This window comes from Vipera berus, assembly GCF_964194415.1.
Source record: "Vipera berus genome assembly, chromosome: 2".
NCBI classification, from domain to species: Eukaryota; Metazoa; Chordata; class Lepidosauria; order Squamata; family Viperidae; genus Vipera; species Vipera berus.
This window is the reverse complement of record NC_138203.1, coordinates 123,520,503-123,546,118: the sequence shown is the minus strand read 5'-3', so window position 1 is coordinate 123,546,118 and position 25,616 is coordinate 123,520,503. Positions and strand designations below refer to the sequence as shown.

Below are 25,616 nucleotides of genomic sequence, written 5' to 3'. Positions count from 1 at the left end.
TAGAAGAAGTAATTCCTCCCCCCCCTCCTAGTTTTCAGCTGAAGAAGTCAGGACAATCCTTATTCCATGAAGTTGTAAGATGTCCTGCAGTCTCTCTTCTCTTTCTTAGCTTTTCCTAAACCCTGGAGTTCTTTCATTTATTTCCAGGTTATTTTGAGCTTTAGTTATTGAGTGTTGAAGTGGTTTGGTGAAGTCAGTCTGAGCTGTATAGTGCCAAGTATAGATGATTGTTTTTTGGGGGGTTTTTTAAAGGTTTGTTTTAGAAAATGTTATATGTAGCGGGAAGAGGAAGCTTCTTTAACCAGGAGTCATATTCCCCCACCCCTTTTTTTAAAAAAAAATTATTCTGGCCTCAGAAAGTTATAAGAGCAGACTGCTTTTTCAGTTTCTTTATACTTGCAGAGTGGGAATTAAACGTTCTAAATCTAAATCCAAGCATTTTTCTGGATAAAAAACAGAACAAGTCTAACAAAAAATTGTAGTTTGCCACTGAATTTTGATGTCATTAGGTGTGCGATGATGGACTTAGAAGTGTCAGATTGCCTGCTCCTGGTATATTGTAACTTAATTTATCAAACTTTGAAAAAAATGTTTTCATTTTTCAGAAACATTCTTCCTAATTTAATCTGATTTGCTATGTATAGGTCACCAAATGATGATGACCATTGTTAGCAATAATAGATGTCCCAGCATATTTTCTCCAGTTAGAACTAATATTATGATCCAGAGGGGAAAATGCCTGTAGAATCAAACTGAGAATACTGAGTGGTTTGGGCTTAACTTTCCTTTGTTTAGATTGTTACTTTGATATATTAAAGTACCGTATATACTTGAGTATAAGCCGAATTTTTCAGCCCACTTTTTGGGCTGAAAAAATCCACTTCGGCTTATACTCCAGTGAACAAAAAAAAGAACTGTCCCTTCGTTCGGGCCAGGCTGCTGAGAGAAGGGAGCGGCAGAGCCTTGCAGAGCTGGTAGAGGTGGCGGCAGTCCAGCGTTGTTTCTCCCCCTCGTGCGTGCGTGTGTGTGTGTCAGACCCACGGGAATGGCTGGTAGGGAAGCGGCATTCCGGCATTCCCCCCCTTCCTGTGTGTCGAGCCCACGGGGCTTGACACACAGAGAAACGCAAATGCCGGACTGCCGCCACCTTTACTAGCCATTCCTGCGGGTCTGACACACACACACACACACACACACACACACACACACACACACACGCCGCCGGGCTCGGCTCCTCGGCAGGAGGGGCAGCCCCCGCCGCGCCCCCCTCCCCTCCCGGCCCGCAGCGCCCCGCCGCCGCTTCCTCCGGGCAAGTCGGGGGGGCTTGCGGGGCGAAGGCACCGGCCAGGGGGCAGGCAGGGCGGGAGGGCGGCCGCGCAGCTCAGCGCCGCCCCGAAGCCACAGCCAGCTGCCGCCGCCCGCATCCTGGCGGAGAGAGCCTGCCCTGCGGAGCGCGCTCGCTCACTCGCCCGCTGCCTCGCCCGGGACCAGCGGCGCCGCCCCGAAGCCTGGGCGAGGCAGCGGGCGAGCGAGCGAGCGCGCTCCGCAGGGCAGGCTCTCTCCGCCGGGATGCGGGCGGCGGCGGCTGGCTGTGGCTTCGGGGCGGCGCCGCTGGTCCCGGGCGAGCGAGCGTGCTCCGCAGGGCAGGCTCCGCTGGGATGCGGGCGTCGGCGGCTGGCTGTGGCTTCGGGGCGGCGCCGCTGGTCCCGGGCGAGCGAGCGTGCTCCGCAGGGCAGGCTCCGCCGGGATGCGGGCGGCGGCGGCTGGCTGTGGCTTCGGGGTGGCGCCGCTGGTCTCGGGCGAGGCAGCAGGCGAGCGAGCGAGCGCGCTCCGCAGGGCAGGCTCTCTCCGCCGGGACGCGGGCGGCGGCGGCTGGCTGTGGCTTCGGGGCGGCGCTGAGCTGCGCGGCCGCCCTCCCGCCCTGCCTGCCCCGCAAGCCCCCCCCCCGACTTGCCTGGAGGAAGCGGCGGCAGCGGCGCGGCGCTGCGGGCCGGGAGGGGAGGGGGGCGCGGCGGGGGCTGCCCCTCCTGCCGAGGAGCCGAGCCCGGCGGCGTGTGTGTGTGTGTGTGTCAGACCCGCAGGAATGGCTAGTAAAGGTGGCGGCAGTCCCGCATTTGCGTTTCTCTGTGGGCTCGACACACAGGAAGGGGGGGGGAATGCTGGAATGCCGCTTCCCTACCAGCCATTCCCGTGGGTCTGACACACACACACGCACGCACGAGGGGGAGAAACAACGCTGGACTGCCGCCACCTCTTCCAGCCCTGCAAGCAGAGGCTTGCAGGGCTGGCAGAGGTGGCGGCAGTCCAGCGTTGTTTCTCCCCCTCGTGTATGTGTGTGTGTGTGTGTGTGTGTGTGTGTGTGTGTGTGTGTCAGACCCGCAGGAATGGCTAGTAAAGGTGGTGGCAGTCCGGCATTTGCGTTTCTCTGTGTGTCAAGCCCCGTGGGCCTGACACAAAGGAGGGGGGGGGACGCCGCTTCCTTACCAGCCATTCCCGCAGGTCTGACACACACACACGCACGCATGCATGAGGGGGGGAAACGCCGGACTGCCGCCACCTCTACCAGCCGTTCCCGCAGGTCTCACACACACACAAACACACACACACACACACACACACACACACACACACGCACGAGGAGGGAAACAACGCTTGACTGCCGCCTCCCTAGCAGACCTTCCCTGCGGGATGTGCTGCCAGGAAGCCTGGCAGCCTGATGAGCGGACCCTGCGAACCGCGGCCGAGCCAGCTCCGGGATGCTGCCAGAGTCAACGAGCGGCTCGTGGTGGCACAGAATATAGATAGGTATGTTGCTAAGAAGGGGCCAAGCTTATACTTATACTCGGCTTATACTCGAGTCAATAACTTTTTTCCAGTTTTTGGGGGTAAAATTAGGGGTCTCGGCTTATACTCGAGTCGGCTTATACTCAAGTATATACGGTATACCCTTTTCCCAGCTTGGTGTGTTTTCTTGTTCCTCCTAAATGTGCCTATTAGCACTATCCCCTTAAGATTTTTTTTAATGAGTAAGGTCAGACTGCGGGACCCGGTGGCTCAGTGGGTTAGGACGCTGAGCTTGTCGATCAGAAGGTCGGCAGTTTGGCGGGTCGAATCCCGAGTGCCGCGTAACAGAGTGAGCGCCTGTTACTCGTCCCAGCTTCTGCCAACCTAGCAGTTCGAAAGCACGTAAAAATGCAAGTAGAAAAATAGGGACCACTCCGGTGGGAAGGTAACAGCGTTCCGTGCGCCTTTGGCGTCTAGTCATGCCGGCCACATGACCACGGAGACGTCCTTGGACAAGCGCTGGCTCTTCGGCTTTGAAACGGAGATGAGCACCGGCCCCTAGAGTTGGAAACGACTAGCACGCATGTGCGGGGGAACCTTTACCTTTACCTTTAAGGTCAGACTTTTGTTTTTTTTTTAAATAGAAAATATTGTTGCAGAATGGGAGACTGAGTTCACTTTTTTGGGGGTGGGGGTGGGGAAGATAAGTGATATGAACTTGCAGCTCAATGAATATCCAGAACCTGGTTAGAAACTTCCCTGTAGGTTGTAGCATTTTAGGAAGAAATCTATTAAAAGGCATAAGTTAAAAGCATTTAATGAAATTTGTTACAATAGTTGCAAAAGATGCTACTAATTTTAGCACACTAGCATGTGTCTTAGTAAAAGTAAATGTTGCAAGTATAAAGAAACAATAAGGAAAGCTGCAGAGGAAGTAGAACAGTGCTGACTTGGGGGAGTCTGTGAACCCACTTGAAATTTAAAGTGTTTTTCTGTGGAGTGTGGTATTTATACTCATCATGACTACCATGGGATCCATAGTTTGCAACAAAATGTCGATTTTTCAGATTTTTCCTCTTAAATGACAGCTTCACAGAATGTAAATTGGCCGTGTTACAGAAATATACATGCTAAAAGTTCCAGACGTACCATATATCCATATGAAAAAAGAAAAGGGGGAAAAACACCATTGTTTTTTTGCATTGAACTACGCCCAAATAAGCTAATGAAAATCAAGCACAGTTCACACCCCAAATATCTGGCGAAACATTCAGGCAAATGCACATCACATCAGAACAAGCTCACAGATTGTAAAGGTGAGGGGAAATATTAGGTACATGCACATGCAAGTATATACAAAACTATCCTTTAAGCTCTCAGGGTGCACATTATCACATCTCTTTTTTCCTTAGAATGCTTACTATTGGTTTTTTTATTTTCATCTCTGTTGGATTGCTGATCAAGCAGCAAAAGTAAGAAGCTGCAATCACCTAGTATTTTTTTTTAGGTGTGTCTCTAGAACTCAGGCATTCTTGGTAGTAACTATGACATTAAAGACTGCCATTTTAGTTTGTAGCATTTGAGCTTACAGTTTTCAAAAAAAAATCTTGAAAGCTAGGCACAGAAATTATAATCCTTGGCAGTTTGTTTTGTCCCTTGAACTCATCCAGAACTGCCTCTATACCAACATTTCCCAATCTTGGCAACTTCGTTTCCCAGAATGCACAACATACTGTGGCATTGCAATACACATTTCTGATTGTTTTCAGTTCAGGAAACATTGATCTAATTTTGTAGATTTTTTTTCCCAAATAATTTTTGTTCTATTATATACCTACTGCTTTTAAACCATTTGAAATATTGTCACTGATAGCCAACTCTCTTTGATTGATCAAGCAGGATTGGAAAGTGGAAAACTAATAAAAATGAAAGTAGACCGAACTAAGCTGAAGAAAACGCCCACTGAGGCTGTAAGTACCATCTTTTATCATTTTGAGTTCCTCATAGAAGCAGTGCGCAGCTTTAATATGTACATGGCATAGTAGAATGAGATTAAAGGAAGACGTTTGACTAGTAACTTGGTAAGACCCTGGGCTATGTACTTTTTCATTTATTAAATTTGTATGCTGCCCATCTCACCAAGGGGTGACTATATGCAGCTTATAGCTAATCACTTCTTTATTACAAGTTCCTTAGAAAACATAGATTTTTTCCCCACTTGTTTCAGTGTGTTAGAAATAAACTGCCTTTAAGATAAGCCCGCTTGACTTGCCATATACTACATCTATCTTGATGAAGTAATTTCAAAAGCCATGAATCCCTTTGCTCCAAGGCTCCTCTTACTCTTTGTCTCTAGTATTGGTTGAAGTGCTTCCAGGCTGGTTGGTTGTAGGGTTCCTTACAGTGTTTATTGAAGTCACGTAGCTTGGAAGACCTAACTATATTAGAGAAATCCATACCCTCTGATGTAGCTGTCCAGGCTTGGCGCCCCTTCAAGTGACCCAGAGAGACTTGGTTTTACAGTCTCCTGCAGTGGTCCCTGGAATCTCACACATGAGTCAACTGAGAGAACCCTCGTACTTGCCAAGGGGGATTTGGGCTAGCCATCTTCCACACAGGTGCACTGTAGCTATAATGGGGAAAAGGTTGAGAGGAGGAATCTTCGTTTGCAAAACAGGTTTGAGGAAATGTTTCTTCTGAAGGTTCTTTTAAGCAAAGATTTCTCTGAAATGTCACACAGGCCTACCTTCCTCTAGGATGGATCAGTTAGCAGTAACACTGAACCATTCATTATAAGAACTGATATTCAGTGTCTTTGGGGAACCCTTATGAATATTTTTTTTCCCTTGTGGTCATTTAGGATGACCGGTAAATGCTGCGTGTTTGGCTTCTTAGGTATCACAGAGAGTAATCCAGGTTAAGGATAGGAGCAAAAGTTAACATGTATGTGATTTGGTTTGTTTCCATAAACATGCACTCAAGTTGTCACTGTTAAGGCAATGTTCACATAATCTGTTATACTTAATAACCTTCTCAATCCTTTCCTAGAAAAAAGGTACTCTCAAATGCCAACTGTTTTCCCTCCCTCTATGACTTAAACGCTTGTACCCTCCTTGGCGGATTACTAATTTGCAATATTCCTTTCCGTTTAAAGGGGGCAAGTATTAGTACTGCATAAGCTCAGTTCTTCTCCTGTACATACATCTTCTTTATCAGTCAGCGAAACAGTATGAGAAAAGACTGGAATTCTTTCTCATTTCCTGGTTTTGGTTCCTCTTCTCCCTCTCCACCTATCCCAAATGATAACCTTATTGGGATTGCAGTTATTGCACTACAAGCGAGCAAAAGCTAATGTTCCAGTCAATAATTAAGCATGCAACACAAGGCCACTAACTTACAGCGTGTTTTTATATGGCCATCCACTTGCCAAGCAGCTTTAATGTTGGATGGCCGACAACATTAAAAAATAACCCCAAAATACTGATAATAAAAACTAAAGAATAACAAATTCACCTTGGACATATTAATAAACACTTGACAAGCCAGGCTCCGTGGCTTGTGTGAAATTGTTCATTGTATGCCAAAAAGGTGAAGGGAAAAAGGATATTCACATAAATAATGAAGGAGCACTGTTATAGAATAAATCTTATCCTGTGTTCAGCCTGCAGACTGCAGAGCCTTGATAGACAAACTCAAGATTTGCAATGATGAACAGCTGTTGCTGGAACTCCAACAGATCAAAACATGGAATATTGGGAAGGTACGTGGTGATGGCAAATGTATATATTATGTATGTGAATATTATAGCTTTATTGTTTTGAAGAATTTTAAAAAATCTTATTTACATGTGTTCGTTTGTGACAGGACTTAGGTTGTTTCATCTGTGGTCTGAGAAATAAATGTTACCACCCAATTCTCTGTAGGGTTTGTTTTGATTCTGCTATTCTGTCCTTAAGAAACTCATATAACTAGTCCTTGTTTTATGACTATTTATTCAGCAGTCGTTCGAAGTTAGGAAGGTACTGAAAAAAGTGACTTACACTTATGACCATCGCAGTGTCCCAGGGTCAAATGATTGCCTTTTGCAATCTTCTCAGGGGCTTCAGCAAAGTCAACGGGAAAAGCTAGATTAGCGAATTATCTACAATAAAAAGGTTGCGAAGCCAGATGCGACTCTCTTTAGCAATGCAGTTCCAGTTGGGAGTCATAACTTTTTGGTTCCCATATCTTAGTGTATTTGGCTGATGTCAGAAGTGAATGGAGGATGCTGTGAGTTATTGATGATCCTTGCTTACCAATGATAATTGGAATTGGGAAACCAATTGTTTGATGTCATGTGACTCTATTGACCGTATGACAGCAGTCCCAGTTGTTGTTAAGCGAATCCTTTGCAGCATCCTATGGTCACAGGACTGCCATTTCCAATGCGCTCCCAGTTTCTCCAGTGACTGCTTGTTGGAAGCCGGCAGTGGTCACAAATGGCGATCACGTTGTACCGGGATGCTATGAAAGTTATACAACCACAAGGATGTTTAAGTTTCCCTCATTTAGCACCGTCATAACTTTGGTTTCTCAATGAGTGGATGCTAAGTGAGGTCTACCTGTAGTTCTGTGGGTGGAATGACCAACCTTTTTCCCCCCCAGAGGCCTGTGATAACTGCCAGTATCTATACAGTATGCATAGCCTGTCTCCTGAATGCCTTTGTCTTTTTTTCAGTGTGAACTTTACCACTGGGTGGACCTTCTCGACAGATTTGATGGCATCCTGGCTGATGCTGGACAGACTGTGGAGAACATGTCATGGATGCTAGTGTGTGATCGGCCAGAGAGAGAACAGCTGAAGGCCCTGCTGTTGTCAGTGCTGAACTTCACTGCCCTACTCATAGAATACAGCTTTTCTCGTCATCTGTACAGCTCTATCGAGGTGACATGCTGCTATTGAAACAGAATAGATTTGGATATAGGTGAAATTGAAATGCTAAGTCTTAACAGATTGTGGCTTTAATAGTGTAAGACACTTTTGTTTGAAACAGAATTCTTCATACTGTTTTCTTAAGTAAAAGAAGCTGATTGAAGAGTTTGGAAATTAGTATTTTGAATTTATGTAATTCTTTACCATATCCAATGTGTTTCATGTAGTGCTCTGCTAATTTTTGGTTCAGAAAGCTTGTATACAGCCAGTATTCAGTATTCAGCTAGTTGTAACTAAGTGGGAATTAGGAAATAGTAATTTAAAGCCACATATTATCTCCATAATAAAAGGAGTTTTAAATAGGAATTTCTCTTAATGACAATACTGCAAGGATATCACAAAGGAGGAGCAGGAGACAATTTCACACTTAAATGAGAAAAATAAAATTTCTGTTATTGATCATAATTTCTCAATGTATTGATTATTTTGTCCTGGCTTCATCTAGCACCTCACAACGCTATTGGCATCCTCTGACATGCAAGTGGTTCTTGCTGTGCTAAACTTACTATATGTGTTTAGCAAACGCTCCAATTATATCACACGTTTGGGCTCTGACAAGAGGATGCCTCTTCTGTCTCGGCTGCAGCACTTGGCAGAGGTAAGACAATACAAAAGAAAAACAAGCATTGTCCAGTACTTAATGTTACTTTTGAAATGTTAATTATGGCTCAGTATATTAACTAGCAATAACATTACTATTTTAAGGGTTGGAAGTGTCAGTTATTGAGGAAAATCTTTTGAATCAGAAGGAAGGATATTGTAGGGAATTATACATTTTTTTTGCTGCTATATCTGTAATGTGGATTTTTCACATTTGAGCAAAGGAGGCAATATTCACTGGTATGTGTGTGGTTTTCTACATGACTATATACTAGGTATTGTAGAGTGTTACCTGGTAGTGGCAAAGGGACTTACACACCCTAATGATCCTATGAGCTGCAACATTGGGAGTGTACACTCCAAAAGAATTACCCATGACAGGCAGATTGTAGATAAGAGATCAGAGTAAATATAATCTGCTGGAGTAAGGAATGGCAACCCAATGCAATCCAGTATTCTGCCAAGAAAAGTAAGACATTCACAATCAGGACTGTGTTTGCATGCTATTACAAAATGACCCCCTGGTCAGAAGACCTGTATTTAGATTTAGAATATTTCTTGTAGAGAACGTGTTTATTGAATAAAACAAAATGTGTAGCTAGGCTATGTGCCTAAACAAAAGTTTATAAAGAGCTCAACAAGGAATCCGTTGCTCCATCTTCATCTAAGTTTCACCACCAGGTATCTGGTGAACTTCTGAGGAAGTAGGTATAAGCACTGGTGCTTGTGATGTGGCAACGTTAAAGGTGAAAAGATGTTTAGCTCTTGTTGCACACCATTAACATGCAGAATATCAGGGTCACAAACCAAGATTACTTAATGTCAGAGAGAGTCAAGAGTTGAACATTGATATTCTGTGAGCTGAAATGGACTGGAAGGGGTCACTTTATGTCAAGACAGTATCAGATCTGCAGTTAAGAAAATCTTATCAGAAATAGAGTAATCGTCATTGCTCACAAAAGTGTGTCAGAATCAGTGTTTGAATGCAACTTCCAAAATGACAGGATGATTTCAAGTTAAATGCAAGCTAGTCAGTATTACATTTATCCAAGCCTGTATTCCAACCACAGAATCAGAGGAGTTGAGTGTTAATTCTGTGTTGTTCTGTGTACTGACATGATTTACAATATATCAATACAACATAAAAAGTCATACTAATTATAAAAAGTTAGAAGTAAAATAGCATCTGGAAAATATGGAAAATTGGTTTCTGTGATCAGAAAGAAGCAGGAGGCGGTTGCCAAGAAAATTCTAACGTATTTAGTAGTTATCTTCTTCCAACAACTTAAAACAATTCTACACATGATAGGCAGCACCAAAATAAATTAACATCATATTCTGCAAGCAATGATATAGAAGGTCTCTTTGGTCAGCAAAATGAAGTCCTGGTGCCAACTGCACTCAGATCACAAACTCCTTACAAAATTACAATTTAAAGGAAATGACTAGAATCAGGACATTGGCAGGGTACAACTTGAGCCATATCCATTATGATTATATGGATCAGATTTGATAGAATCAGGAGTTTAAGACTCATTAATATCATTAAAAACCCCAAGTCAATAAAAGAATTCCAAATTGCAAAAAGTGAAAAAGAAGATGAAATAATGTTTACCTGATACACTAAAAATAGCTGAAGAAAAGTAGAAAGCAAAAAGCAAGTGGAAAATCAGCTGAACTAAATACTGAATTCCAGAGAGCAAGAAGAGGCAGAAAGTCATATTGATATAAGCCAGGGGTGTCAAACTGCTGGCCCATGGGCTGGATGTGTCACGTGGAAGCTGCACCCACCCCAGGGGGAAAAAGCCGCGATACGGTGTGACACGTCACGTGACGCGGCAGGTTTGACACCCCTGATATAAACAATGTAAAGAAAGTGAAGATAACAGTCAAATGTGAAGGATATTTATGTTCTTATTTATTAAAGAAAATTTGCAGGAAATAAGTTTTTTTTAATATACAGAAATGATTCAAGGCAAAGACCCACCAGAGGTGGAGGGGAGGGGAAGAATTCCAACGTCAGTGATATATACTGAAGTTTGATCACTGAACAAAATGCCTGACATTTTGGTTAAATCAGTTTTAGAAAATATTGCTAACACAAATAGATGAAAAATCAAGAGAATTGTCTAAAACCTTACAGAGTGATAGAGTTGAATGTCTGTGGAGATTCTCAGTCATCAGAACTGAAGAAGCTTCTTGGATGAGAAGCAAAATGTCTTCAAGGAAAAACAAAGTCCAGTTGCCTTTTGAAAAAAACACCTTTGATACAGTTGAAATGCTAATTACAATTATAAGGAAATAGGGAAAACAGCAGTGGTGGAGAGATTAGGAAGTATCAATGTATATTCCAGTAATGCAATGGGCAGCTCTAAGAAATGTTCAGACTACTGAACAATTGCACTTGTTTCACATGCAAGTAAGATAATGGTCAAGCCTTGGAACAAGTATTGTCAAATGCACAAAGTGGATTCAGAAAAGGCAAAAATACCCCCAAATCACATTGTTCACATCTAGTGGATAATGAAGCAGCAAGGAAATTCTAAAAAAAATATTATTTTTATTGCATGGGATTTTTTTACTTTTGATTCCCAACAAATTATGAATAGCTTTTAAAAACATAATATCAGGTCACCTCATTTGGGTTTGATGGTCAGGAAGCAACTGTCAGAGCAGAATATGAAGCAAATAAATGGTTCATAATTGGAAAGTGTTCCAAAGTTGTATACTATCATTTTTTTCATGTAATTATGTGCCTCAAGATGATTGGAATGGCATATCATTTATTTTTCTTAGTACTTAATTAACTACGGCTACAATATCAGTGACTTGCATATGTATTTCAATTGGGCAATGAAAGGGCATAGATTGCCTTTCTAAAGGCAGAGGCCTTGGCTTGACGGACTGAGTTCACGCATATCGGCAAATAGTGACATGATTTATCCTGCCTTTATGAATTCTGCCAATTGATGCTTTCTCTGCAAGCAATGCATACATATATATGTGTGAACCCTGTCAGTTAATTTTGCATTTGGGTTCACATAGCGAAAAAGCTTTTTTTAAAAAAACAATAGGATGCTGAACTGCCCATAACAAGTGAGTTCATATGTCACACTAAACAAAAAGCAAAATCACACTATGCTTTACTGTGATGTATGAACTATACCCAGTCTTCACCATACTTCTAGTACCTCTGAGGGCAAATGAGCATAGATACCTTTGATTGTAGTTTGTATACAGAGCTTTCATGTTCCTGTTTCTTTATAGAAAAAAGATAAATATTACTGAAGAGAAATGTGGTTTGTCTAAAATGGCTTCCCTGAGATTCTGTTGCATGTGAAAAAATTTTTGCATAGTCTCTCTGTATTCTCTGACAATTCCGCATTCAGTAGTAGTTAATGTTCTTTTGTGCTTGACCATGTGGAAAGGTATCTTTCCGAATTCTAGTAGTGTCTTGCTTTGGGAGCCAGGATTCATTAGTGTAGGCTTTCTGAGCATTATCCAGAACTTGTCATTTAGTTTTGACAATGAAGCAATATAAAGGAAACATGAGGTTTAGATGAAAATGAGCCATCATGACTTTCTTTTTATATGCAGCAGTAAACAAGAGCAGACCAAAATACTTAACCATGCAATATATTATACATACATTTGAGGGTTTTTTTCTAGAATTACAGTGTACTTTTTGAATTAACTCATTTTTAAGGTTTTCATCCTTTTGTCCTATAGAGTTGGGGTGGCAAGGAGAATGGCTTTGGCCTTGCAGAATGTTGTAGAGATTTGCACATGCTGGTAAGTCTTGCATTTTGACCTTCACCTTGCTATCCTGGCACTACATTCGATAGCTTGATTTGTAGTTGCTTTTCCATGTATATGAGTATTTGCTATTGTGGAAAACAGAGCTGGTCTTTCTAATGGACAGAGTCCATCAGAAACATACATACCTACCTACATATACATACATATATACACACATGAAATAAAAGTGAAAAAATGGGATTTATAAGCTGTTTTTCCTTAAGATAATGGATAATGATAATGGACTTTGTCCCCAGTGTTCACATACTAAAGGTTTGTTTGTTGGTATATGTGATATTCTTTGTTGAGGGTGAGCAGTGCACAGTATCAGAGGTTTGGGCATTTTGAATTATCCTTGAATGAAAAATTTGGGGTGTTCTTCATGTGTCTAGCTCTTTTAATTCCTTGAATTGGTAGAAACGTCATCTTTGCAATCTGAGGATTCTGGAAATTGCTGGAGTTGCTTTTCTAATGAGGAGAATAGTGTTATGTTTTGAAATGGCTGTTCTTTGAGGTGAAGCATGTTGTTGTAGACAAAATCAGTGGGTATTTTTTATGGATGAGAATCAGTCATTTGCAGTAGTATGTTTAGTCTAGTGTTCCTTAGAGAAGTTACATCTTCCAGGAGCAGCACAAATGGTACAGCTACTATTGTATCAAAACAGAAATGATTGTTTTACGTCTCCAAAATAGGAAGCAATTCATTTTTAAAGAGCATTCTAATTTGCTGTTGTAGTGATAACAGAATAGAAGTGGATGCTCCGAGGACCTTTTTTTCCTGAGAGGCTTTTAACCATGACATTAGATGATATTTTTTGAAACCCTTTTTTAAAACTGGTTCAAAAATTATTTTAGGGCTTAGGAGTTTCAGGGCTCCATAGCCTTGGGCATATTGTTCTTCATATTGTTGAGGACTGCTGAAAGTCATTATTTCTTTTTGGTATTATTTCTTTTATGTATGATGTTTAAGATATCAGCAGGGGTCCCTCTGCATCACCATGTCTTCATACCTAATCTTAACTTCTTACATCTTAATCCTCTTCCTCCTCCCACTTGCACATAAATATAAGGAGAATTAGTGGGTGGTGATATCAACCTGTTGGCAAGTGCATCAGTTCAGTCTCAGGGTGCACTGTCCTTTGAACCAGCAGGTTTTGCTTGCCTTCCCCCAGTCCAGAGAGAGGTGGATATGATTTTTGGAAAGGGTGTTTGCCAACTGGTTTATTCTGATTCCATACTGTGATCTGTACACAGAAATACCCTCCCAGTGCAACTACACTACACTTTGAATTCTATGCAGAGCCAGGGGCCGAAGTCAAAGTGGACAAAAGGGTGAGTCTCCTACAGACTTGTTCTTGAAAGGTTTTCTGGGAAATGGGAGGGAGCAAGATTCGGCAAACAAATCCACTTACCTTATAAAAAAGGACTATAATCAATCTGTAAGAGAAATGGGAAAACTTTCATGCCACCAAGTGAACACTAAGATGGAGGAAGTTAGTTTAGGTATGAGAAGGTATGTTGATTTTTAGTCTTGAGGATAACAACAACAGTAGGGTTTCAGCGATGTTGCAACATTGCTTATTTGTCCTCTTACTTGGGAAGAGTTTGCTTTACTGTGCTGTTTTTATTTTTTAAATTACATAGCCCTGCGAGTATATTTCCATAGTATCGCCAGTTGTGAAAATATGGATAAAAACTGAATAGCTGATAGCTTTTGATAGCAGCCCAAATGACTGGAGTACTTCAATGCAGAAATTCAGATCTTTCATTTCCCAGGCAGTCCCTTTGTATATCTGTAAAGAAACTTATCCCTTAATACCCTTTCCTGAAAATTTCCCTCCTAGGTATGGATTTATGAGGCAGCATTTTTTTCTCAAATAGCGCTGGCCAGCATAGTAATCCATATTGAAATACGTCTGAATACCACACAAATGCCAGGTCTGACTGTTAACCAAAGCCTCACCTCTTGTGGTGATTTCTTAAAAAGTTCAGGACCACAGTTGCTAATCTGCCGTGTCTTCTAACAAACTGACTTCCAGCATCCTTTTGTTTTCAGACTACCAGCAACACACTACATTATATCCACATAGAACAACTTGATAAGGTAAATTAGCTTTCTGTATTAAAGTAGGCTTTAAACTGTTCCATTTTTGTATTGATGGCTTCTAAGTTGCTGCTGCTTTTTCAATTCAGATTTCAGAAAGTCCCTCTGAAATTATGGAATCCCTCACCAAAATGTACAGTATCCCAAAGGATAAACAGGTACACTCAATAATCTTTCCGAGGTGATAAGCTGAATTCATTGCAGATATAGAAGAAGCAGCTAAAAGTGCCAGGGAGCCTTGAGAACTGGAGAATCCCGAATCCCCTTGTATATCTTGGTGTGGTGGGGCGCTTTATGAATTGCAAATTCTGCATTAATTTTCCATTTCTTGTTGCCCATCCTGGCCTGTGAATGAATGATCCTGCATCTGATCGTGTGTGTGTGTGTGTGTGTGTGTGTGTGTGTGTGTGTGTGTGTGAGAGAGAGAGAGAGAGAGAGAGAGAGAGAGAGAGAGAGAGAGAGAGAGAGAGAGAGAGAGAGAGAGGGAGGGAGAGAAACTATATGAGATAGATATATTCTTAGTCTTGGATTTCTTCTATGTCAAAATATTCTACAAAGAACAGTGAGCTCATAATTAAATAGTATTTGTTTAGTACCTGCAGTATTGGTTATTGGGGAATATCAGGAAACAGTAAGAGAGATCATTCCTTCTCATTGCAGTGATGTAAATTAAAACCTTGAGTATTCAGGAGGAAGGAATCCCTATTGGGCGTCTTTTAAATCTGAGTTTGTTATTTGCATCTATTTTTGCTAATATTGTAAATTTGTGGAAATAGACATAAGAGACATCAACATATAAATTATTGAAAATAATGAGAATGTTGTCCAAATCTGAACAAAATTTGGATAAAATGTACATTTGCCATTGTTTGGGGAGAGGGCAGATACCTATATGAAAGCAGTTTTGACCATTGCGTTCTAAGTCTGGTAAATGGAGGTTTGCTAAATTGAAATTTTACTGCACGTCATTTCTTTTTTCATACTTTGTTGACATATATAGTTCAGATGGTAGGTCTTGATGGTATGTGGTATATTTAATTATGTTTGGTGCTTATAAAATCATTGCAATTTAATTTTGTTGTAGATGCTGCTGTTTACACACATTCGCTTGGCCCACGGCTTTTCCAATCATAAAAAGCGGTTGCAAGCTGTCCAAGCCAGACTGCATGCCATTTCTATATTAGGTGAGGATGTTAGCGGGTGGTTTTTTTTTACTCTGAGTAATGCCAGGATTGAGAACGTGAGTTTATGCCAAGAGAATGGGGGGTACCTTTAAAATAGTCCTTTTCCGCTTTTATGGAATGGTTCAACTTGAGAATCTTAATTCAGATTCTGCTGTTTTAGAAACTTACCTTGATATAACAATTGAAAAAGAACAACCCAAAGAAATACCTGAACACATCTGGCAAAATTTGAAGCAGACATTCTTTGACCCAAATGAGAAGTTCCCAAGTACAAGTTGTTCTCGAGTTGCAGCAGTTTGTTTAGTAACCTGTCAAAATTACAAAAGCACATGACTTATGACCATTTCCCACATTTATGACCGTTGCAGCATCCCATGGTCACGTAATAAAAATCTGGGTGCTTGGCAACTGACTCATAGATATGACGGTTGCAGTGTGCCAGGGTCATGTGATCACTTTTTGCAACCCTATAACAAACAAAGTTAATGGGGAAATCAGATTCACTTAACCATATTATTAACTTAACGACTGCAGTGAATCACTTGATAACTGGCAAAAAACTCTAAGTAGTTTAAAGTCGTGGAGTGTCGTATTCTCACTTGAAACAGGTAATCTATGATTTGCAACTGTTTGTTTAATGATCGTTCAAAGTTATATTGTCACTGAAAAAAGTGACCTGCAAGCAGCACTCACACGAGCATTGTGGTATCTCCCCACAGCGACATGATCAGAATTTGGACACTTGGCAACCAGCATGTATTTGTGATTATTGCAGCATCCTGTGGTCATGTGATCACCATTTGTAACCTTCCCAGTTGTTTGTTTGACAAGTAGAGTCAATGAGGGAAGCTAGATTTGCTTAACAACTGCCTGATCCACTTAACAATTGCAGTGATTCACTTAACAGCTGTGCAAAAAAAATGTTTTTTTAATCCGGCATGACTCACTTAATAATCACTTTGCTTAGAAAGGGAAATTCTGGTCCCAATTGTGCTTGTAAATTGAGAACTACCTAGTATTACTTTCCATTGTTAAGGCACATATGTATGACATATGTCTCTTAATAGTAATAATATTTAGCAGGTGTACCTGTTATATGTCCTAATAATAACAGGACATAAGGATATAAATCCTTGTCTAAGACAGACATGTCAAACACGTGATGCGTCTGGCCCATGGACCGGCAGTTTGACACCCCTGATCTAAGAGGAGTAGTAATTTAAGAACCCAAGGCTACTAATCTGTTTTTGCAAGAGAGCGTGATAAGATGTTCTCCCAGCCCAAGATTAGTAGAATAATACAATATGTTTTACTGCAACTGGGTTCATGTTTTTACAAGTCTCTACAGTTTAATGCTAGTTCCAAACACCTGAACTTGCAAAAAATAATTCCTGCCAATCAAACATCACATGATACCTAACATTGCCAGTGGCCTCTTATAGAGACGTTAGGATAACATGGAAGAGAAAATTTGAAAAAAAATAAATAAATACAAAGCTTCCATGTTTCAAGGTGAATAATTCTCGCTCTTTGTTTTTATACTAGGATATTAGTTTTAATGGACTTTTAAAATGTTGGTTGTTAAGATGCACTTCATATATAAAACCTATCACACTTTCATCTTTCATTCCTTGCATTCTCTGGAAACAGCTGATATATAGCCCCAAGAGTAGACGTTTATGTTACTAGAAGTAAAAAGTAATTCACTCAGTTGAAGTAATAGTTGGATTTGCTTTTTCTCTCCATCCTTTAACTATTGAAAATTGTTAACGGCCTACCTCTTTTTCCACAGTATACTCAAATGCTTTGCAGGAATCTGCCAACAGCATACTATACAATGGGTTGATAGAAGAGTTAGTGGATGTACTGCAAATTACAGATAAACAATTAATGGTAAGTGTATTTATCCAGCTGAGTTTTGGCAAAGAAAAATTGCTGCTCAATTGGTACCAAACTAGACTTAGCGACTATTGATTTTCTTAGATGTTTCCTGCTTTATTTTATTATTTATCATCAGAAACCAAATACACAGATGATTTAAAGCAAATGAAAAGTGCAAGGCAAATAAAAAAGGTAGTTAGGATTTAATTTTTAAAATCTTCTGTACCATGAGAACTAATCCAAAACCCAGTAGCAAGAATATTTATTGGTTAATAGTCCTTTACAGCAATTGCCATTAAACTTAGCAGATCTGGAAGTTAATAGCTGACTGATTTATTTTATAAGAAGATTGTATTCTGCTCTTCCAGTCTAACGAAATGATTAACTCTCAGAGGCATTTTTAAATTACGTTCTGAAGATTGATAAAATGGATACTGGACTGTGATGCTTCTTTGCTGATTGTTGGCGCATGTTAAAGAGTTTTACCTATCTATTTACTGATCCATCTATCCATCTCCCTCTCTGCGCAAACACCCCCCACCCCCAAATAGTAGGAAGATTTACAAAGATTACTTTGGAATTTATGTTATAGTATAAGTTAACCACAATCTATATACCTATGTCTCATTTTTTCCTGGACAGGATATTAAAGCTGCCTCACTGAGGACATTAACTTCCATTGTGCACTTGGAACGGACTCCAAAACTCAGCAGTATTATTGACTGCACTGGAACGGCTTCCTACCATGGATTTTTACCAGTACTAGTCAGGAACTGTATACAGGCCATGATTGGTCAGTAGCTGTGCATTTTAGAAGCAATTAAGATATTTTGCTAAATTTTGGAATGTGTAATGGTGTTCCCTCTCCCTTTCTTTAGATCCCTCTATGGAGCCATATCCCCACCAGTTTGCCACAGCCCTCTTCTCATTCTTATATCACTTGGCAAGCTATGATGCAGGAGGGGAAGCTCTCGTCTCATGTGGCATGATGGAAGCCTTACTGAAGGTAAACTTTTCTGTTTGTGAAGTTGACTAAGGAAAGTAAATGAAAATTCCACACCACATGCTTTCTGATATGCTGAAGTAAAATAATGTGATGTGTAAGGTGTCATTGTTCTCTGTATGTACACACATATCCTTCCTCACTAGTTTCCTCCAGTAGACTGAAGACTTATAAATCTTGAACAGCAGTCAAAGGAATTTTTCCCCAAGTTATATAATTTGGGCTGTTTAAAGTCTGGGCCTCTGAGGCAGAGCCGTTAGTTTATGTCAGATACTCTCTCACATAAAAAGATCCCAAGTCATAAGATCATTTGCGGACTTTATCTGCCAGAATTTATTTTTATATATTAACTATTTTTTAAACAATTAAATAGGTAGTATTATCAACTAACCAAATAATATACCTTTTACTTTCTATTATCAAAGCTTGTGTGATAAAATTCAATAATAAACTCATAGACATAGTTTAAAATGAAGATCACAACTATTTGCTTTACTTAAGAGACTTGTATGCCTGCCATCCTATGTGCTACAATTCTGAGTGGCCCACACCAACAGTGATAAAAACATCAAAGAGACAATGAAAATCAGCAACCCAAAAAAACCCTTCCAGTGCTGTGAGTTCAGACACCTACATACTTGCAACTCCTACTTAAAGGAGTATGTAGGAGTTGCAGGTACATAGGTGTCTGAACTCACAGCAGTGAACAACCCTGTCCATTTCCTCGGTATTAACTGGTTCATGCTCTTCCCAATAAGGATGATGTTGGAAGGGACCTTGGAGGTCTTCTAGTCCAATCCCTTGCTCAGGCAGGAAACCCTATATACCATTTCAGACAAAACTGATAACTGAACTCAGACAAGCCTCAGGCATTTCCATACAAACTCTAGCTAGAGTCCAGCTCTGAGCAAAGTTGATTTTGTCCAACAGTTGCTGAGAATATTTCCCACAGTAGCTCTGCAAGTGTTCCCCTGGCCCCTCTTTATCCCTAAGGGGCTGGATCACTGAAACAGGGCTGCTGATCAGCTGTCTGTTGATATAGACTGGAGAAATGGAGTTTTTTCACTGCTCAAAATGGCTCTTACCTTTGTCTGGTCAGGTTCACTCTTTATTTTTTTACCTTTGACATCCCAGGCACCTCTTGTTTTGACTTGCGTGTCTTAAATGAAACTTCTTTGGTGCATGTTTATCATGTGGAGGATGGTATTTCTTCTAGAGCACTAAATGTTTATTAATATCAAAAACTGATATTATTTAAACAGTCAGTTAGTTTAGAGGTATGTTTTCAAATCCTTTTTTCCCCCCTAGGTGATCAAGTTCTTGGGGGATGAACAGGACCAGATCACTTTTGTAACCAGAGCAGTCCGTGTTGTGGATTTAATTACAAACCTAGACATGGCAGCCTTCCAGTCTCACAGTGGCCTCTCTATCTTCATCTACCGACTAGAGGTAGGATATTTTTTTATTAGAGGTTTGGCCCTTCAATAAGCGTACTTTTCAATTTTTAGTGGTGAGCTAATACTTATTTGTAATGCGACTTACCTTGACGTCTATCATTACAGGCAAAAAATAAAATATCTTTTTGTTTTGGAGTATAGCAGCTTCTCAGCTTTCACATATTATTGTGTTTGTTTTTGTTACTCCTTTTCTAGCATGAAGCAGACCTGTGTCGGAGGGAATGTCCTTTTGTAATTAAACCAAAGATCCAGAGACCTGCTGTTTCCACTGTTACACAGGAGGGTGAAGAGATGGAGACAGATGTAGAAGGCAAATGATACTCCTAATTATGCTTATCTCTTTTTATTAATGTATCCAAGCTGTGTTAAAGGAAATTTTAGTGGATAGCATCCATAAAGCAGTTTTATTTATTTTAACTGTAATTCAGTATATTTCTGTTAGTTGTTTCAACTGATTAAATTTTAAAATGAAATAAGTTTGGAAACCTAGGGATGCAGTGGCTCAGTGGGTTAGGACACTGAGCTTGTCGATCAGAAGGTCGGCAGTTTGGCGGGTCGAATCCCGAGTGCTGCGTAACAGGCTCAGCGCCTGTTACTCATCCCAGCTTCTGCCAACCTAGCAGTTCGAAAGCACGTAAAAAATGCAAGTAGAAAAATAGGGACCACTCCGGTGGGAAGGTAACAGCGTTCCGTGCGCCTTTGGCGTCTAGTCATGCCGGCCACATGACCACGGAGACATCCTCGGACAAGCGCTGGCTCTTCGGCTTTGAAACGGAAATGAGCACCGGCCCCTAGAGTGGGAAACGACTAGCACGCATGTGCGGGGGAACCTTTACATTTACCTTTACCTTTAAGTTTGGAAACAAATATACAGTTCGATTATGCCCTCTTTAAAGTTGCATTTTGAAATGAAACAAATCCACCTGAATTGTAAAGTAGAAGATAAACTTCACACCTGTTTTTCATATGGAGTTGTTGTTTAAATGTGACAAAAGTGAGAAATCATAACATCCTTGGCAAATAATTATATATTTAATTGATTTTAAAGAGAATCAGTTTAGCTTTCATCCTGGCTCTGTCATTTTTTTTTTGGAGCTGACTACTGTATTGAAAGGTCATGCGCAGTCCTTGGTCTGAAAATGGTTATATATGGGTGTCTGAGATGGACTGATACCTCAACAAGCAGGGTAGAGCTAACTGTTCTGCCTCCTCAAAACCTCTTTTTTAAATTCAGACTGTCCTTTTAATGGGTGTTGACTAGAACATTTTTGTTTGATTGTACATAGTTTCTTGATGTCAGATTGTATCATAAGATTTTTTTTGTTTGTTTCAAACTGGCTCAACTTTTTATATCTTCAGTTTCTGATGTAGCCATGGAAAGTAGCCCTGGGCCTTCCACCTCTGGTGAGAACCGGCAAGAAGTTGTGGTTGAAACACGAGCTTCAAATGCCACCACTCCCAGTAGTAGCAGCAGCAGCAACAACGGCAGCAGCAGCAGCAACACAAACACCGTAATTTCACCCCGAAGTGGTGTGTAATGAGTCTTACGGAAAATTGCTTTGTTTTCAGATTATTTGTTATTTGCTGATTTCATTTCTGGTTGTTCTCCCTATTTCAGGAGTCCAGTGTATCCCTCAGCGAGCAGCACTTCTAAAGTCTATGTTGAATTTCCTAAAAAAGGCCATCCAAGACCCAGCTTTCTCAGATGGAATACGTCATGGTGAGATTTCCTAATGCTGTCTTTCCTTTGAGTTCTTTGACAGGATGCTCTTCTCTCACTGTTGCATGTAAATACTGCTAGCTTACCTTAATAAAATCTGGAACAGCAGGTGGGGGTTGTGGCCATGAGACCTTATTCCAGCTAAGATTTGTGCACCGATTGGATCATTATCCAGAACAGGCATGTTCATTCATACTTTTGCTCTTACTCTACTTCTTTATAATTGAGCATTTCCAGAATTCTGTGGTTGGGCTGGGTGAGCAGAACCTACAACAGGCAGTCTCAAAGTTAGCCATTCTTAGCTGCATAGAGCTTTATAGGTGATGATCAGTACCTTGAATTGCACTCATAAACTTAACTGGTAGCTAATGCAATTCCCCCAGCAATAGTGTTCCAAAGCATAGTGAGATAAACTGCTATAGGCCACTGTCATTTGCAAAACTAAAGTGTCTGGATGGTCTTCAAGTGCAGCCCCACATTTTCTATAGATGCTTCCCTTCTCTAGAGCAGTTTACCCACCCACCCCCATACCACTAGACCAGACATGTCAAACACAAGGCCCGGGGGCCGGATCCGGCCCACGAAGCCATCCTGGAAACAGTGAGGGAACGGCCCCCACTGCCTTGGCCCTGGCCCAGAGACCCTCCTTCTGCCAGAGACCCTCAGATCTGTCCCATTCCTGCCCAGGCCCCCATAGGCATCCTTGAAGCCAACGATGTAGAGCTGGCCACGCCCACCCAGTAGGCCATGCACAGTCTAGGCATGCCCACCCAGTAGGCCACGCCCACCCTGGCCATACCCACCCAGCCCCTTGAGGGCAACCGCAATGCTGATGCGGCCCTCAATGAAATGTGAGTTTGACACCCCTGCACTAGACAAAGGAAGCCTCCAGTCATGGTCATTGGAAGCATTCCCTTTTGGGAGAGGGGAATGTTTCCATCCATTGATTACAGTTTGGCTCCATAGTTTGAGAACATGAATTTTTGAGTTTTCTAGTATCGGTTTTGAAGCTTTTATCATGGAAAGCTCCAGAAGTAATCAATTCTTAAAGCTAAAGAACTTGCTGGATGATATTCCATATAATTGGGGAGAAAGTTTTGTTGCTAAATTTTTTTACTAACTTTTATGACTAGCAAAATGCATAATTGTTTCTCACTTTTAATGATAGAATAAAGCGTACATAAAATGTTTTGCTCTAAGAATTTTTAGGTCATAAAAGTGTACTTTTCTGGTGCAGAATTTTGAATGAAGTGTATACAATTCTGAGTGTATGTGGTGTATGTGGTTTCTAAACTGTATGGCTGGCCTGTTATTTTCCTCTTCTGACAGTGATGGATGGCTCTTTGCCTACCTCTCTGAAACATATTATCAGCAATGCAGAATATTATGGACCCTCACTCTTTTTACTCGGTAGGTACAATTTACATTTAATAAAGAATTTGTGTCCTGCATGTTTCATCAGTCTACATTCCTCTTGATTTCTCTCCTTGGGCTGTGCTAAATTAAGACGATGCCTTACAGCCTGGCTGCCAAGATTCCCTTTCTGCTTAGAAAGTCTGAACTGTGAATGACTTGCATCGTTCTGTGCTCTTTCTTGACAGCCACTGAGGTAGTAACAGTCTTTGTATTCCAAGAGCCTTCGCTGCTGTCCTCCCTACAGGACAATGGCCTAACAGACGTCATGCTGCATGCTCTCCTTATTAAAGATGTAAGTGTCTTTTGGATTATATCTGGTTTTCTGTAAAAAAAAAACACTTCAACTGCTTTCTTTTATATTTGAAATGTTGGAAAATTCTAAGAAATATTGGAATAACACTTATTTCTGGAACTTTAAAAGAGCTCAGTGAACATGGATAATAGGATGTTATATAATTGGATGGTACTATTGTACTAGCATTTAGAAGGCACTCTGGTTATACATATTATGGTTAAGCTCGTATTTGCAAATACATCATTTCCTTTGTTGTTAAACTGAAGAAGAAAGATGAGAGGGGAAAAACAATCTGGATAATTTCCCATTTTACCTCACTCAGTGTTGGGAAGCATCCGGCCCAGGCAGAGGGGAGGCCTAAGCACGGAATTTGCCTCTAGTCCTTGTGCAGCTCAAAGAGATCCAGAATTGACTTTCATTAAGCTCTATAGAACCTTAGTTTGGGGAGATTCCTGTATAATAGGCAGACTATAATAAAGTACACTTTCTTACACTTTATTGAACTCTACATATATGGGTTTGGTGCCTGGCATTTAGCTTCTTCATTCTTACCCTTTCCAATTTCCATTCTTGAATCTGTATTTGTACTTAAGTAGGTAGCCAGAGATAACTTTTGGGGGTCCTATAAAGCTGCTGCTTTTCAAATTTTTGCTGTTTCCTCTTCGCATAGGAATATGTTTCCTTCTCCACAACAAAAGTACTTCCTTCCAATTTTCTTCTGTCATGCCACTTTTTGGGATGCTTTGTAAAGATAGATTGCATTCGAAATGGAATTAGTCTTGTCTGTTTATATTAATCATAACTTCAAGTATGGAGTTCACTAAAAGTATACTCTGTGTAGCATGACTGTAAGGTGATGACACTTTTGGTACTGTTTTGTATCTGTGTCTCCTGGCAGGTCCCTGCCACTAGAGAAGTTCTGGGTTCTCTCCCCAATGTCTTCAGTGCTCTGTGCCTGAATGCCCGGGGACTTCAATCCTTTGTTCAGTGTCAACCTTTTGAGCGTCTCTTCAAGGTCTTGCTCTCTCCAGACTATCTCCCTGCAATGAGGAGGCGGCGTAGTTCAGATCCACTTGGTAAGTTAAATTGAAGATTGATTATACTAGGGATTTTGCTTGTTCTTCACCTCCTAGTGAGCTTGATGTTGGATGTTGTCATCTCCATCCATTAGAAACAAGGTTAATTCTAGATAAAAGAAAGAAGAAGTTTGAAGGTACATCCTACTTCTGCTCTGTAGTGTGCTGGAGATGTGTTAAACTACGACCATAATGCTGTAGCTTGGAATGGTATAAATTGGGAAATACAATTCATTAAAGTCCCAATTTATCCTGGCAGTTGGCTGGAATGATTAAATTGGGCAGTGGCTCACCTAATGTTTTTGGAGAGCTAAAAGGTCTTAATGGATAGAGCCTCCCTGGTGAAATCTAGTGGTTCCCCCCCTCCCCCGGATTTTTTAGCGTGTGGTGTTTTGTTTTTAAATGTAGAATTTTATATAGAAGTATAGTTTTTACGTGTTTTCTTGCTCAGAATGGCAGAAAACTATTGTAATTGAAGTTGGAAGAAGATTTGGGAATTGGGAAAAAATGGTTTGGGACCTTGGGGGCTTGAGTGCCATTTCAAATGACTAAATTCACTCAACTCACTAAACCAAAATCAAAGAAATCATATTATTGCCTAGTATAGAATATGAACCCAGCCATAGATCTAGTTGTTAAGCTTTCTAGCTTATATACAAACGTTTATATACAGCCAACTTTAGGGAGTTTCATAGAAGACTGAATATGCTATTATTTCTGATACACAAACGTCATTGGAATTATATTTATTTTTATAATTTATAAGGTTGCCCAACTACAATGATTCTGGGCCCATACTGTAAGGCAATCATATGATGCAACTAAAAACAAAAACAAAAATAATCATTCAAATACTAGGGGGAAAAAGCAACCATTAAAAGGCAACCTTACACATAGGACCACCCAATCTAACTTAAAGCCTGGAGAAAGAAATGGGTTTTCAGAGCTCTTTTTAAAATATGGTTAAATTAGGTTAGGCATGAAAGTATATGATGCCATAGTTGTGAATATGCACTCACCCTAATGAGGCCTCATGAAATTTAGCTAAAAAACTTGTATTCAGCTTTTCTGTGAACAATCCCCCATAGAATTACAAAAAAGTATAAGAAAAGCATTAAAAACCATTAAGGAAACAAAAAATTCTTACAACACCGTCTACTTATTCAAACCTAGGAATTTTTAAAAGTTTAGCTGTTCACCTAGAAACAAAGCAAGGAATAGGATTTCCATTTTTGTTTTTCGGAGAAGGCAATTTTGATACTTCAGGCAAGGCAGCCATTTTTGCATTTCCATACATGTTGCTTTCTTGGCTCCTCACCTCTGTAG

General features: G+C 40.7%; 1 protein-coding gene across 1 annotated transcript in view; it reads left to right on the top strand.

Annotated features, from left to right (window-relative positions):
* Positions 1-25,616, top strand: part of HUWE1 (HECT, UBA and WWE domain containing E3 ubiquitin protein ligase 1) — a 104,842-nt gene that overhangs the window by 19,712 nt on the left and 59,514 nt on the right. Inside the window, exons 3-21 of the mRNA XM_081320365.1 lie at positions 4,684-4,754; positions 6,446-6,544; positions 7,502-7,708; positions 8,202-8,354; positions 12,086-12,148; positions 13,409-13,486; positions 14,211-14,258; positions 14,348-14,416; positions 15,343-15,442; positions 17,235-17,335; positions 17,966-18,116; positions 18,202-18,329; positions 19,635-19,775; positions 19,979-20,093; positions 21,143-21,313; positions 21,402-21,503; positions 22,833-22,913; positions 23,105-23,211; positions 24,113-24,290. Of these exons, the coding sequence (XP_081176491.1) occupies positions 4,710-4,754; positions 6,446-6,544; positions 7,502-7,708; positions 8,202-8,354; positions 12,086-12,148; positions 13,409-13,486; positions 14,211-14,258; positions 14,348-14,416; positions 15,343-15,442; positions 17,235-17,335; positions 17,966-18,116; positions 18,202-18,329; positions 19,635-19,775; positions 19,979-20,093; positions 21,143-21,313; positions 21,402-21,503; positions 22,833-22,913; positions 23,105-23,211; positions 24,113-24,290 (2,137 nt within the window). The 5' untranslated portion in view covers positions 4,684-4,709. The remainder of the gene's footprint in view (positions 1-4,683; positions 4,755-6,445; positions 6,545-7,501; positions 7,709-8,201; positions 8,355-12,085; positions 12,149-13,408; positions 13,487-14,210; positions 14,259-14,347; positions 14,417-15,342; positions 15,443-17,234; positions 17,336-17,965; positions 18,117-18,201; positions 18,330-19,634; positions 19,776-19,978; positions 20,094-21,142; positions 21,314-21,401; positions 21,504-22,832; positions 22,914-23,104; positions 23,212-24,112; positions 24,291-25,616) is intronic.